At 42.4% G+C, this 12,993-nt stretch overlaps 1 protein-coding gene across 1 annotated transcript; it reads left to right on the top strand.

Annotated features, from left to right (window-relative positions):
- The first annotated feature begins 675 nt into the window (after positions 1-675).
- On the top strand, positions 676-8,591 carry LOC124650346 (carbon catabolite repressor protein 4 homolog 1-like). The gene is made up of 13 exons (XM_047189879.1): positions 676-860; positions 1,130-1,420; positions 3,565-4,321; positions 4,795-4,881; positions 4,957-5,040; positions 5,119-5,205; positions 5,293-5,379; positions 6,960-7,013; positions 7,092-7,183; positions 7,273-7,387; positions 7,469-7,619; positions 7,759-7,912; positions 8,322-8,591. The coding sequence occupies exons 2-12, from the start codon at positions 1,263-1,265 to the stop codon at positions 7,902-7,904; spliced, it is 1,818 nt and encodes a 605-aa protein (XP_047045835.1). The 5' UTR covers positions 676-860; positions 1,130-1,262; the 3' UTR covers positions 7,905-7,912; positions 8,322-8,591.
- The last annotated feature ends 4,402 nt before the right edge of the window (positions 8,592-12,993 follow it).

Genomic DNA, 12,993 nt, shown 5'->3' with positions numbered 1-12,993 from the left:
CAGCGGGGTGCGAGATACAGAGCGTGCAGGGACATGGAGGGTCCAAATGAGGTAGGAGAGGGTAAGGATCTCACCTTGGCCAAGGACTGTCGTCGACGGGTGGTGCTGGGGTGTGCCGCGACGGAAAGAGTTGCTGGTTGCGCATGTAGCTCTCTTGAGCCGAGGCTCTCCTGAGGCCAGAGAGGTTGATGGTGACATTTCTAAGCCGCGTGACAGACGGCGCGGTGGGTGGTGGCCTGTCGGGGAGGAAGGAGAAGGGTCTTGGACGGCGACGGCGGACCATTTATTAGGCGTTTTGGAGGATAAGATTTGTTAGCCAAACGGTACACACGGATGAGGCAGAGCAACAACTCTAACCTGAGTAACAAACTACCTCCTAAGTTGATGGTGTGTGATAAGATTTAGCATGTAATTTATGAGAAATGTGACATTAAAGCAGAGTGTGATATTGCATGTTTTACCTTAATAGTAAAGATAAAGATATCGCAACATCAACGAAGAAAATAATGGGCCAGAGGAGGAGAAATGGCTCGAGAATGGAAAGAACGTGGACCGCAGGAAAATAGTAGTAGTAGTAGTAGAAAGAAGAGGGAGAACGGAAAAATGGGCCCGGCCCAACGAGAGAGGAATGACGAGGCATGTGTCCTAAAAAAAATATTTGTGCTTCTGCTCCCAAATCCACCGCACCATCCCGGAGTCCCTCGCCGCCGAAACCCCTTCCCTCCTCCTTCCTCTCACACCGAAGAGCGCGCCTGCCATCTCGGACCGGAGGAGCTCGGGCGCTTCTCTCCTGATCTTCCTCCTCCGATCCCCCCTGCTGCTGCTGGTGTGGCGTAGCGCGGACGCGATTCATTTTGTCGGTAAGGAAGCCCTAGCTTTGCTCGGATTTCTCTTCGTTTTTTTTTGTGCTCCGGTCCCGTCTTTGCCGTCAGCAATCGAATCCACCCAGATCGCTGTCTTCGAGATTGGTCTCAGTAGACCCCGTTTCTTCCCATGGGTAGGGCGGACTGTCAAGGCGCGGTGGCCGCATCCGCGCACCCATGTATTTTGGTCTCCATTTCGTTGAACTGAAACTGCGACTTTTGAGATCCCGAATTATACTATACTACTAATAGCTCATCTTTTCCAGAAAAACACTAGGGGGTTCAACTGAACCCCCATGCCCCGTGGTAAGTCCGCTCCTTGGAGGAGCTAGAGCTTCTGCTAGTGCTAGTGCTGGGGCTGGGCAGATAAAGGCAGGAGAGGAGGAGCAGGAGTGGAGGATGCTGAGCGTGGTGCGGGTGCACCTGCCGTCGGAGATCCCGATCGTGGGGTGCGAGATCACCCCTTATGTGCTGCTACGGCTGCCTAACGGTGTCATCTCCACTGACGACGTGCCTGAGGCTGCGCCTGTTGATGGCCACTTCATGCGATACCGATGGTGAGTGAGAAGCTTGCAATTGCAACTTTTGGTTCAATAGGATTTGCATTTTGGAATCCTTAGCTCTGCTTGTGTGTTGGTACTAGTGAATTTTTTGACAAAAAGATGGGGTGTTTAACTATCCGTTAAACTGGTAGATGCTTAACTACCTGGTAAACTTAGGAAAGTTCGTTTTTTTTTTCCTCTTTAGTTCTTGCATCTGAAGGACACTGTGTGAATTCAGAGCAAGAATTGCTCTAACGGGCCAATTGTTGTTTTTGGAGTGAATGAAAACCCGCAGAATATAAAATGCCAGTGCTTGCTCTTGAGACATAAATAGACTGTCGGCTTGGAGACATAATCCAGCACAAACACAGAAATAGCATCATTTTAAGCCTGTTACCGAATCACACTAGACATATCAGGCAGTCACGCAGGCTAATGCAGATTGATAATAACATATGAGCTATCTGTCAAGCAGTTCAGTAGGCAATCAGATTTTTTTAATGATCAGAACTATGGACTGATAGATGTTAGCATCATAAGAATCACAATGGAGATGAAGGCTGTTTTGTTTGAGGAATGCTTGTCAATCATTGCGCAAAGAACGGTTGCATCAGTCTTGGATGGAATGGGAGCATTTAATAAGTTTGTTGGATTACATTGGCCCATCCAACTAATATTGTGGAAATACAGTATTCCAGCGTCCTATCATTTTGTTCACTTCGCTTCATCCGATTCGTGGATTATGCTATATCTCTTGAACTACATCACTTTAACTTCACTTGGTGAACTCAAAGGGGGCATCCTGCTTGATTGTAGACTCAATTTAGGCGCCTCTGGAGCTTGAAAATGATTATTATACCTCTTTGGTATTCCGCATTAGAGATGGTAATGTATTAGGTTTAGTTTGGCTCAATTGCAAACTTTTTCACTTGCTAAAGGTTAATGAAAGTTTGAACATGCATTTCATTATTTTTCGTTTTGTTGAAATGCATTACTCTGCTTTGTTTTTATCTCTGCTCCCGTCTCTGCCACTTCCATCCTTACATAATATTCATGCTTTTTTGTGTTCGAACAGATTAATATATTATTTAAGCAACAACACTCAGCATATATTTTAAGGAAAAAACACTTGGCATATATTTTAGTAGTGTGACATAATTGGCATGTTTTTTGTCAGTTTCAAAAACTCATATACTGCAGAAGTGTTCTAAAAAATGTCTAATAGGCTGTGTACAAGGTAGGGTTGCCCTGCCCTTTACTTATAATCACCAGTTATGAAACATGTATTGAGCTCGTTAGGCTGTATAATCACTACTTGCTGGCTGACGATATGAATACCGGTTATTGATTTTAGAGACTCCTTGTCTATGATTGATTATGTTCATGCAGGAATGGTTATTCATTTCATCATGTTCATTTTTTGCATGTCAAGCATAAATTCTACTTATTAAAGACTACATGTTTGGACTTTAGACACTCAGAGCTTTACAAATGGTTGAGCCTTATCTGTTAATATTCGTTGATTATACTGGTTTTGGGTTTCAACCAATCTTGCATTTTCATTTTGTCTGTTTTTCAATAACTGGCTTGATAAGAATCTCATGTGATATGTATAGTAGTAGTAGTAATATTAATAATGAAACCTCGTTATTTCTGGTATATTCCCTAATAATGATATATGTGAACCTGTCATCTGATATAATGGAAGAATTTAGCTTATTGTGTATATGGTCTGATCTGGTCAAGAAAGCAGTTCTCGTAATGAAAGCAAGAGAAGAACAGCAACCAACTAAGTTAGCAGGTTGAGATTCCAAAAAAAAAGTTACCACGTTGTGAGCCTAAAATCAGGAAAAAAAATGCAATGGCAGCAAGAACACACACATGCACAAGCAAACTTGTAATCTGAACTTCTGTTGACATATTGCCAACTTGCGTCGTGTTGCCTCATCTACTCTATGCTGTTAGTAAAATAAAAAAAATGCCCAAAGTATCCTAACAAACCAACTTCCAAGATGTTGTTAGCAAGTCACAGTGAGCTGATATATGCTAAAACATTAGCTCCTAGACTCCTAGTTCTTTCTCCCCTTTTCTTTTTTTCTTCAGTTACGCTCTTTTAAGTTTTCTGTGTATAATTTAACACATTTGGCCTTTCCTTGAAGGTATCGCATACAAAGCGATCGGAAAGTTGCTATCTGCAGTGTGCACCCAATGGAGCAAGCAACAATTCAGTGCCTAGGTTGTCTGAAGTCAAAAATACCTGCTGCTAAGAGCTACCATTGTTCTGCTAAGTGCTTCTCTGATGCGTGGCAGCACCACAGGGTTTTGCATGAGCGAGCTAGTAGCGCTTTAAATGAAAATGGGGCTGAAGAGGAGGAGCTATTTGGTAGATTTGGCAGTGGTAGTTCGGGGATTATCAGTTCTGGGTCCGGGTCAATGTCAAATCTTGGACAGAGCCCTGGTATTAATAATGGACCAGTTCCTTTGTATCCCTCAGGCTCTGACAAGAACTTGGGTGAAACTTGGTTTGAAGTGGGACGCTCGCAGACATATACACCGACTGCTGATGATATTGGGCATGTTCTAAGATTTGAATGTGCAGCGGCGGACACAGAAAAGAAAGTACCTGCAGGGCCTCCAACTTCAATTATGACATCACGCGTGATTCCAGCACCAACTCCTACTCCACGCCGCCTTATCCAAGTAAATGGAGATGTTTTGGGTCACTTAGATATAGACAGCCAGACTTCTTCTTTTGGGGCATTCACGGTGCTGTCTTATAATATACTGGCTGATGCATATGCTACAAGTGATACATATAGCTACTGCCCAACATGGGCACTTTCCTGGACTTACCGAAGACAAAATTTGATGCGTGAAATTATCGGTTATCATGCTGATATCATATGTCTTCAGGAGGTATCATATGAGCACATATTTCCACAATTATATTTTTGATGACATACTTTTTTGCTTTTGTGCCATCATATATTTAATTAAATGGACTGAGAAGTCTTGGTTGTTTGCATCATACAATTTTTATGGCCCAGTGAACTTAAGAGTGATAAGTCTGTTCAACAACCTACAGTCCTGTATATACTCTCGTCGGACTGTTTGTTTCTATGCGAGTCTACACTTCTTTTGCCTGTTTTTAGTGATGCTGAATTTGAGTTTGTGATAGTTTAACCTTTCACAACATCTTTCTGGCTGTACATTATGAAGTGTTCCTTGAAACTTCTTACAAATATATTGTGTGCTTGCATGATTGGACTCTTTATTTGAACTAATTCATATATTAAAAAATCTTAAAATGAAAATTTCCTTTAGATCGTAACAGGTGGAAGTTATGCCAAATTATACTGCTTTCATATGCCAAAATCTACTGCTTATAGGTACAATTGAACCACTTTGACGACTTTTTTGCACCCGAGTTTGATAAACATGGGTATCAGGCACTTTACAAGAAAAGGACAACAGAGGTATCTTTGAGTAGGGCTTTATTGTCACAAATTGGTCACCTTCCGATATTCTATTATACTTGATTTTTGTCACAGGTGTATGCCGGAGTTCCTCATGCAATCGACGGATGTGCTACTTTCTTCCGTAGAGACAGATTTTCACACGTAAAAAAATACGAGGTACTCCCGCTATAGGTTTACTGCTACTGAGCTTACTTGGTAAGTTGCGGCTATCTAATATTTCCTGTACTCGTGTAGGTCGAGTTCAATAAGGCTGCACAGTCTTTAACAGATGCGATTATTCCACCTACCCAAAAGAGAGTTGCTTTGAGTCGTTTGATTAAAGTAAGATTAATTTTACAAAGGAATACTATATGGTATGATGATTCTGTACCGACTTTTGATTATCACATGTTCTGCTTTTCTTTGAAGGATAACATTGCACTAATTGCGGTTTTAGAAGCCAAATTTGGCAACCAAGGAACTGAAAATCCTGGTAAAAGACAGCTCCTTTGTGTGGTATGTCAGTCTTTTCTTTCTTTTGATGTGCATAAAGTAGCTTTTTCACTTGTTAGATATGACACAATGTTATGTGTCATGGCATTCTTTTATGGAAAAAGTCTACATTTGGCCCCTCAGTTATTGCCACGGTTTAATTTATACACTCAACTTGAATACCGTTTAGTTTGCAGCATTTGACACTCAAAACCATTCAAATTAGGTCTGGAGGCTGGTTTCATGAGTATTATTTGTAACTGATATTTTTGAAATCACCCTTTTCCCCCTCCCCTATCATCCTTTTGTCCTTCTCAGCTCCGCCATTAACCGGTTTATTCTTCAGCACCAATGCTTATTTCTGGTGCCTAATTAAGCACCTCTACTACAAAAATAGGCACTTATGCTTAAGAAAAACCGGTTGACTTTTTGTAAGCACCTTGCATTGTATGCCCTAATACCACTCCCTCCTCGGCCATCTCTTTGTCTCCTCCACACATGAGGCGGCAGTGTGCAGTGCATGGTTTTTGAGTCGCCGAGTCAAGTCAAGTCGCCGAGGCTGCGACTCAGTGTATAGTCGACCAAAGTCGCTGTATAGTCGCCATAAGTCGCGAGTCGCCGTGATTTTTGGAAAACGACTCGGCGACTATACAGCGACTCAAAAACCATGGTGCAGTGACATGGAACAGGAGGTGTGATGGTGAGTGTCAATACGCAATAGTCCGAGTAGCAGCTGGCTATACCAGAAACCATGGCGTGACTAAAGAAGTGGCCAGTAGAGAGTGAGGCGACAAATTACACTGGTATGGATGGAATGTCACACAAAATCACCCTGAAATACTGCCTTGGGACATACTCCCTCTATGCCAAAATATAGTGCCTATAAGATTTTTTTAAGTCAAACCGGGTAAACTTGACCAAATTTATCACAAAAAATATTAAAATTTAGAATCTTAAATCAATGCCATCAGATTCATCATAAAATATATTTTAATATGGTATAGATTAGGTATTGTAGATATATATAATTTTGTCAATAAACTTAGTCAAACTTAGTGTAGTTTGACTTTTGCGGAAACCAATGCGCACTATATTATGTCATGGAGGGAGTAATACTGAACGTTTTGATAGTTGAGGGGGCATGTTAGACTGTTTTGGGACACAAATGTTGAACGGTTTTGATAGTTGAGGTGGCAAGTTAGACAGTTCTGAAGATCAGGGTGTAAGGCAATAGTTAAGGGATCAGAAGTAGCCTTGCTTCCTTTATGTTTAGCTGTTGGACTGCAAGCAGCATACTGCAAAATAGCATATGAATTTATATCTTTCTTCTCTGCTCTACATTAGGAATCAAAAGCTGTATACTCTCTTATAGAAAACTATATCTATGTAGGATGAGTGAAATTAGTCAAGATGCATGGAAAGTTGGAAAAAAAATAATAAATATTTCAATGCCGGATGCTTTGACATTTAGCTCAAGAATCTAGATTTGGAGGCCCACTTTTCTATGAATGACCATTATATATTGTTCTTTCAGCTTATGGTGTCACTTGTTCACATGTATGTGATTATTCATGTCATGGGGGTCTCATTGTTCCATTTTGCAGGCCAATACACATGTAAATGTCCACCAAGACCTCAAAGATGTAAAGCTATGGGAGGTCTGTATTGTCACATTCTCTGTATACTAGCACTGCAAAATCTAAAAAATTCAGATTGACAGAAAGTTATTTTCGTAGGTTCAAACACTTCTAAAAGGATTGGAAAAAATAGCTAACAGTGCGGATATTCCAATGTTGGTCTGTGGTGATTTCAATTCAATCCCTGGGAGGTGCATATCAAGATTCAATCAGAGCAATATTTTTCATGTTCCATGTTTTTTCAATTATGACTTTTTAAGTGCTTCTTTTTTGCTTTCAGTACTCCACATGGGCTTCTCGCAATAGGCAAAGTTGATCAGTTGCATCCAGATCTGGCCATCGACCCCCTTGGAATTTTACGTCCTGTGAGCAAGTTGACACACCAGCTTCCTCTGGTCAGTATAACTATCATGGCTTGTGGAGTTTCTTCTTTTTCCTTGTTAAAATGTTCTGACCAAAGGTTGTTCCACTTGTAGGTTAGTGCTTACTCTTCATTTGCAAGAATGTTAGGTGCTGGCTATGATTTTGAGCACCAGAGGAGGAGGATGGACCCAGGAACAAATGAGCCACTTTTCACAAATTGCACAAGGGATTTCACTGGAACCGTCGATTACATATTTTATACAGGTTGGTGCCTGGCTCATCGTATCTGTATGCTATGTTCACAGTTTTGGTATCTCTATTGTTCTTGAACAAGCGTTTAGTAAGGGGATATGTTTGATGATGCCACGATGATCAATTGGTTATGTTTGTTTTCTTATTTCAGCGGATTCGTTGTCAGTGGAGTCTTTATTGGAACTTTTGGATGAAGAGAGCTTAAGAAAAGACACTGCTCTTCCTTCACCTGAATGGTCGTCAGATCACATAGCGCTTTTAGCAGAATTCCGGTGCAAGCCTAGAATCAGAAGGTGATGCCTTAGGTATGTAACAAAGTAACAAAGACATCATTGATGTCTAATTGCATCCTAGTAGAACTGTATATTCTTCTAGCTCAAACAGCAGGAGCTTAGAAGTAAATTGGGTCCTAGCAAGGCGATATGTTCGTCGCATCTTTTAGCCTTGGTTAAATGAGCTAATGTCTGCAAATACCCTTGCATATATGTGGTATGTCTATAGTCGTAAGTCGTCTAAGTAGTAACATGCTGTACCATAATTTATTTGAAATTAGGTTCAAGACAGTGTTCTTGATCTACATTTCTTCTGGCAGATTGATTATTTTAAATCTTGTTGTGGGCATAAACATCTTATGTGGCTGATCAACTATGCCATATGGTCACCATCCCGACGCCGTGTCTTGATTTAACGGTCATGTTGACTCACTTTCTCCAGGTCATATACAGATGGTTAGCATCAGCATCCATGCTGGAGGTTTGACTTCCATGGTGGAAGGTGGAAGTTGAGGAGGGGCAGACAGCCATTGGATCCTCAGGGAAGCAGCCAGTAAGTCTTAGGAAGCGGCCTCGGAAAAAGGGAGGCTCGTGTAGTGTTGATTATCACCCTCTTCACATTTCAACTCCATGATATTTAAGCCATCCCTTTGTAATATTATACTTTATATAGAAGGGAAATCCTTGAGAAATATTGATGATAGATTCTGAATTTCTGATGCCTAGATCATTTCAAGCCTTTTTTTTTCATTCTGCCAGCAATTTTTTGCTTGCTGTTGACACTTTATTTATCCTACAAGCTGGGACTGCTCCGTCTAACTATTCTGCACTTATACTGACGGGGTACCTGTGTAGGTTTTGGACCAGGGAATTTCATGGTTCGTGGCACAGATGGCTGTCTGACTGTCTCGTACCAATATCTATATTTCCTTGCACGTATATGGAAGCTATAAGGTTGTTACTTGTTAGCCTGTACTGTCACTTTGTCATGAGCTGTCTTGAACAAGTCTCATGTTTCTGCTAGGCGTGCACGTACTGAGTAGTACTCCGTCTAACGTTTCTCCGACCCAGGCCGCTCGCTTGGGCGATTGAACAAAGGAGGTCACTGCTAAGTGTTAAATTTTGCATTCCAAAAATTTAAACCAATGCACAAAAGTTGGGTTGTTACAATGTACCTACTGGTGATTGGTCCGCTGGTGCTAGCTGGGACCAGTAACCTCTCAATGGACACCTTGATGGCGGTAATCAAGCCGATGAGCTCCCCCCCCCCCCTCCGACGCCTAGCTCGATCGCGTTGCAGCATCTCACTTCTTTCCTAGCGGTGCTGCGTAAGACGCGTTGCAGCATCTCACTTCTTTCCTAGCGGTGATGCGTAAGACGCGAGGCAGAATGGAGGACAGCGTGTGTTGCCTATCTGTGTTTGCGTCAATCACAAGGTTATACCATAATCTTCGTTTAGTCACACTGCAATGTAGTTACTCGAGGATTGGAAGGAGTAGTTTAGTTTGAAAATAGGGTTCGTTCGGATGTATTTTGGACTTGTATAGTAGTACTACTACTCCAAAACTACTAGCTAGCTAGTTGGAGTGCTAGAATGCAGCTCGGAGTATTAGTATTTTGATAGTACTAGTATATATGTGACTGCAAGTTCAAACTAAAATTGAGTATTTCTTGCTAATGTTGTTCTCTTGGAGTCATCATTTTTTCTCTGAAGGTATTAAGTATGTTATTGTCTAAGGTTTCGTTCAGATTTCTTTGGTTGAATTCATAATTCGTCTCTTCCTAATTTGGCAAAACTGCACTGTCATGGGCATTCTTACAAGGTCGCTGAAGTTTCGATTTTTTTAAATGTATATTGCATAGAATCCTAACAGGGTGTACCCCCTTAACATGGATCTTTTGCATTTTTTGTTGTATTTTTTTGGCAATTTTTAGAACCATAAAATAGCACGTCTTTAGTTGAAATTTGAATTACTTTTCGAAAAGTGGCCGATACTAGCATGGAGTAGTATTTTTTTGTACTCCCTCGGTCCCACCAAAAGTGTCTCACCTTTGTCAAAATTTAGATGGATAGATGCATCCATCTAATTTTTTTCACAAAGTTGAGACAACTTTGGTGGGACGGAGCCACAGAGGGAGTCCTAGTTGATGACGAGAAGGTTGATGACTTGCTAGGTTGGTGCACGTTGCAAAAAAATAAGGTTGGTGTACATTATTTTATTTGTTCACCATAATACTAACATGGCCATCGATTTGATTAGATAACACAAGCTTGGGACGTTTCACTTATTTATCGTAGGAAGCACGGTTAATGGACTGTAATGATGGGGCTACACCTATAGTCTGCTCCTACTCGGGTGTCGGGTCACAGTCACATTCTCCTATTTTTTGAACACAATCACACTCTCCTCGAAACTGCAGTAGGTAGTAGATGCATCAGAGGAGGAACATCCCGGTTCACCTCCGTCGTTTGACTCGTCTATCCCCACTCCGCCCACCTTCCATAGCACGCGCCTGCGTCTCCGCCATGGCGCTTTCGCATCCTATGCCCAGTTTGAGAGCCTCTGTTCTCCATCTCAAACCCCCACCTGCCGCCATTGATCGCCATCTCTCTCCCAAAGTTCCAATCAGTAAATCTCCCAAGAAAATCTCCAACCCCATTGTACCACCAGCCTCCTTGCGATGGCGAAGTCGAGCACGGTCTATGCATCTGGGCTGTTTCACATGGTGTTTACAGAAGACCCCCTTGAAGTGCTCATCAGCCAGTGCGACGCCATCACCGCCGCATCCCTAGTCGGTTCCTCCAAAAGTATTCTTCAATCGGCCAAATACAGTGCTGCTCTGCCTGCTTCTCAGCCGTTTGGCCTTCCATGTGTTCTCTGTTGTGACCCGGCGGATACACCGTGGGTGTTCAAGGAGGATTTGCCGGTGCACAACAAGTGCAAACTAGCGCCGCTGGACAGGTTCTCCTACGAGGGCCTCCGAATGCAAGTGGAACCTTGTCAATGTCTACACTCATCGCAATATTGACCTTCCATCTTTGATGAAGGAGTTTGAAACCACATGCAATCCACTTATATTCAGGTATAAGGGTTACGCTATTCAACTGCAGAAGATAGTTATTTGCCAAGTTCCTACAGCTGCTGGGGGTATGAAGATTTCTCCCTTGTCGCTATCTTCGACTTTGCAATTGCCTACCTCCATGGCGAAATTCCTCGTACATGGATAGTTCTTGAGAACCAGTTTCAATACAACGCCAGATACTGCGATGCAATTATACATAACCGACATGTGTTCGCCGTTACTAAGGTTGGAAATGTTTGTGCATGGGATCGTCATCAATTTGATAACATTTCCTCCCTATTTTTTTTATAGACGTAGCTTATATATCATGGTAGCTTTATTCTATTCCTGGATGACCCCTAATTATTTGCTGAACTGTCTTTGCATCTTTTGGCTTAAACGACCACAACCACCCCACCAACAGCGCTCGTCGCCCACTTCGCAGCGGCCCACTATCCAAGTGCACAAGCTCCCGCCGTACAACACGATCAAAGTGTTCCAGGTGCCGGTGTCGGTGCCGGGTTCGCCGTGCCTGCGGATCATCTCCGAAGGGGAGGACGGCGCCGTGTTCGTCCTGATCATCGGCGCGCTCGGTTCGACTTCGACCACCATCGTGTCTACCGTGTGCGTTAGAGCGGCCGCGTGCGTGTGGCCTCTGTACACGGCAAAGATGTGGGCGAATGAGCCGGCGTCGTGCTCGTTGGCGCACGCGAGGAGCAGGTGGACACCGTGAATGTGTCATTGGAGGCGTCGAGCTGCGCCTTGCCGGGCGACATCGCATTTGATGAACTCACGTCGTTCCTCTCGGGGCCTCCGATGTACCTGGTGGTTGGTGGACCTTCCAAGCTGCTGCGTTTCTACATTCGCATCGAGAAGGAGAACAATTAATCCTCAAAATAAGTACTCCTACTGTATATGATGATATAGTGCTAATGCGGATGTAACCTCTAGTAAAGTACTGGTACTAACACTGTACGAGTACTATTATTTCAGTTTCGCTTCTCTTGTTGGAAAACATCATCAGGTACATAACTTGCACTTATTGGTTTCAAATCTGTGACAACAAAAGAAAAAAGAAAAAGAAAGGGAGTAACTATTTTTCATCCTACTAATGCAACCTTGAGGTGACAGGGACAACTTTGTACAAAGCATCGTGCTCACATAAATATACGTACAAAATCATCAGGAGTACCTCGATACTCCCTCCATCCTCAAATAAGTGGACATCTAGCCCTAAACTTTGTCCACAAAAAAGTGTACTCCCATCTTTCCAATGCACTTTAATTGCTTCTCTCTCATCGCACGGAAATCAAACCCAATAATATTAAGCACATATTCTTCCTGTTTCCTACATGCACTTAGCTTATTGGAGGTGAAAGAGTTAAGGAGGAGAGATGCATGTTCCCAATGTATTTTTTACTCCACTTCATAATTTGTCTTGGAAAACCTGCATGTACACTTATTTGTGGACGGAGGGAGTAGGTGTCACGTCCATTGATCGACAAGACAATACACACACATAGACTGGTCACTCGGAGATGGAAATTACTACTGGATAGCTGTCCTGACGTGATAGGATGCCTACATACACCCTACTCGGCAGGTGACGATACCTTCCCAGCGAAGGTATCCAGTCCCACCCATTGATTATTTTATTATGGACAGAGAGCATTCTAGAAGAGATGTCATGTCTTGGGGCAGAGGTTCGGCTTAATAACTTAATGTGGTTTGGATATGGCCACAACTTTTGTCATTAAGGCACCACCTATGGGAACCACAAGATTACTGAAACAACAACTACATTACTTGACGCTAATGTAGATGTATCTAGACATATTGTAGCTATAGATACATCCATTTTAGCATCAAGTAATGTGGATTGGAGGGAGTAATACAATACAATGTACCCAGTATAAGGTTAACTTTGGCACATGCTGAGACGCACATATTTGTTAGAAGTACACACATGCAAGATAGAGAAGAGAGTAAAATAATTACTATTTATTGCTTATGGGCAACCAAAAGCTTGTACGTGTCCACTATGTATATAT

Source organism: Lolium rigidum, chromosome 4 (genome assembly GCF_022539505.1).
Source record: "Lolium rigidum isolate FL_2022 chromosome 4, APGP_CSIRO_Lrig_0.1, whole genome shotgun sequence".
In the NCBI taxonomy this organism is placed as follows: domain Eukaryota; kingdom Viridiplantae; phylum Streptophyta; class Magnoliopsida; order Poales; family Poaceae; genus Lolium; species Lolium rigidum.
Note: the sequence above shows the minus strand (reverse complement) of the source record. Positions and strands in the feature narration are given on the sequence as shown.

What these genes read in the sequence shown, in the direction of transcription:
- LOC124650346 (XM_047189879.1), top strand. Translation starts at nt 1,263, where the DNA reads ATGCTGAGCGTGGTGCGGGTGCACCTGCCGTCGGAGATCCCGATCGTG. An exon ending in CTTTGAGTCGTTTGATTAAA is followed by an intron (nt 5,206 to 5,292) that starts GTAAGATTAATT and finishes TTTTCTTTGAAG; the next exon opens with GATAACATTGCACTAATTGC. An exon ending in AAGATGTAAAGCTATGGGAG is followed by an intron (nt 7,014 to 7,091) that starts GTCTGTATTGTC and finishes TTATTTTCGTAG; the next exon opens with GTTCAAACACTTCTAAAAGG.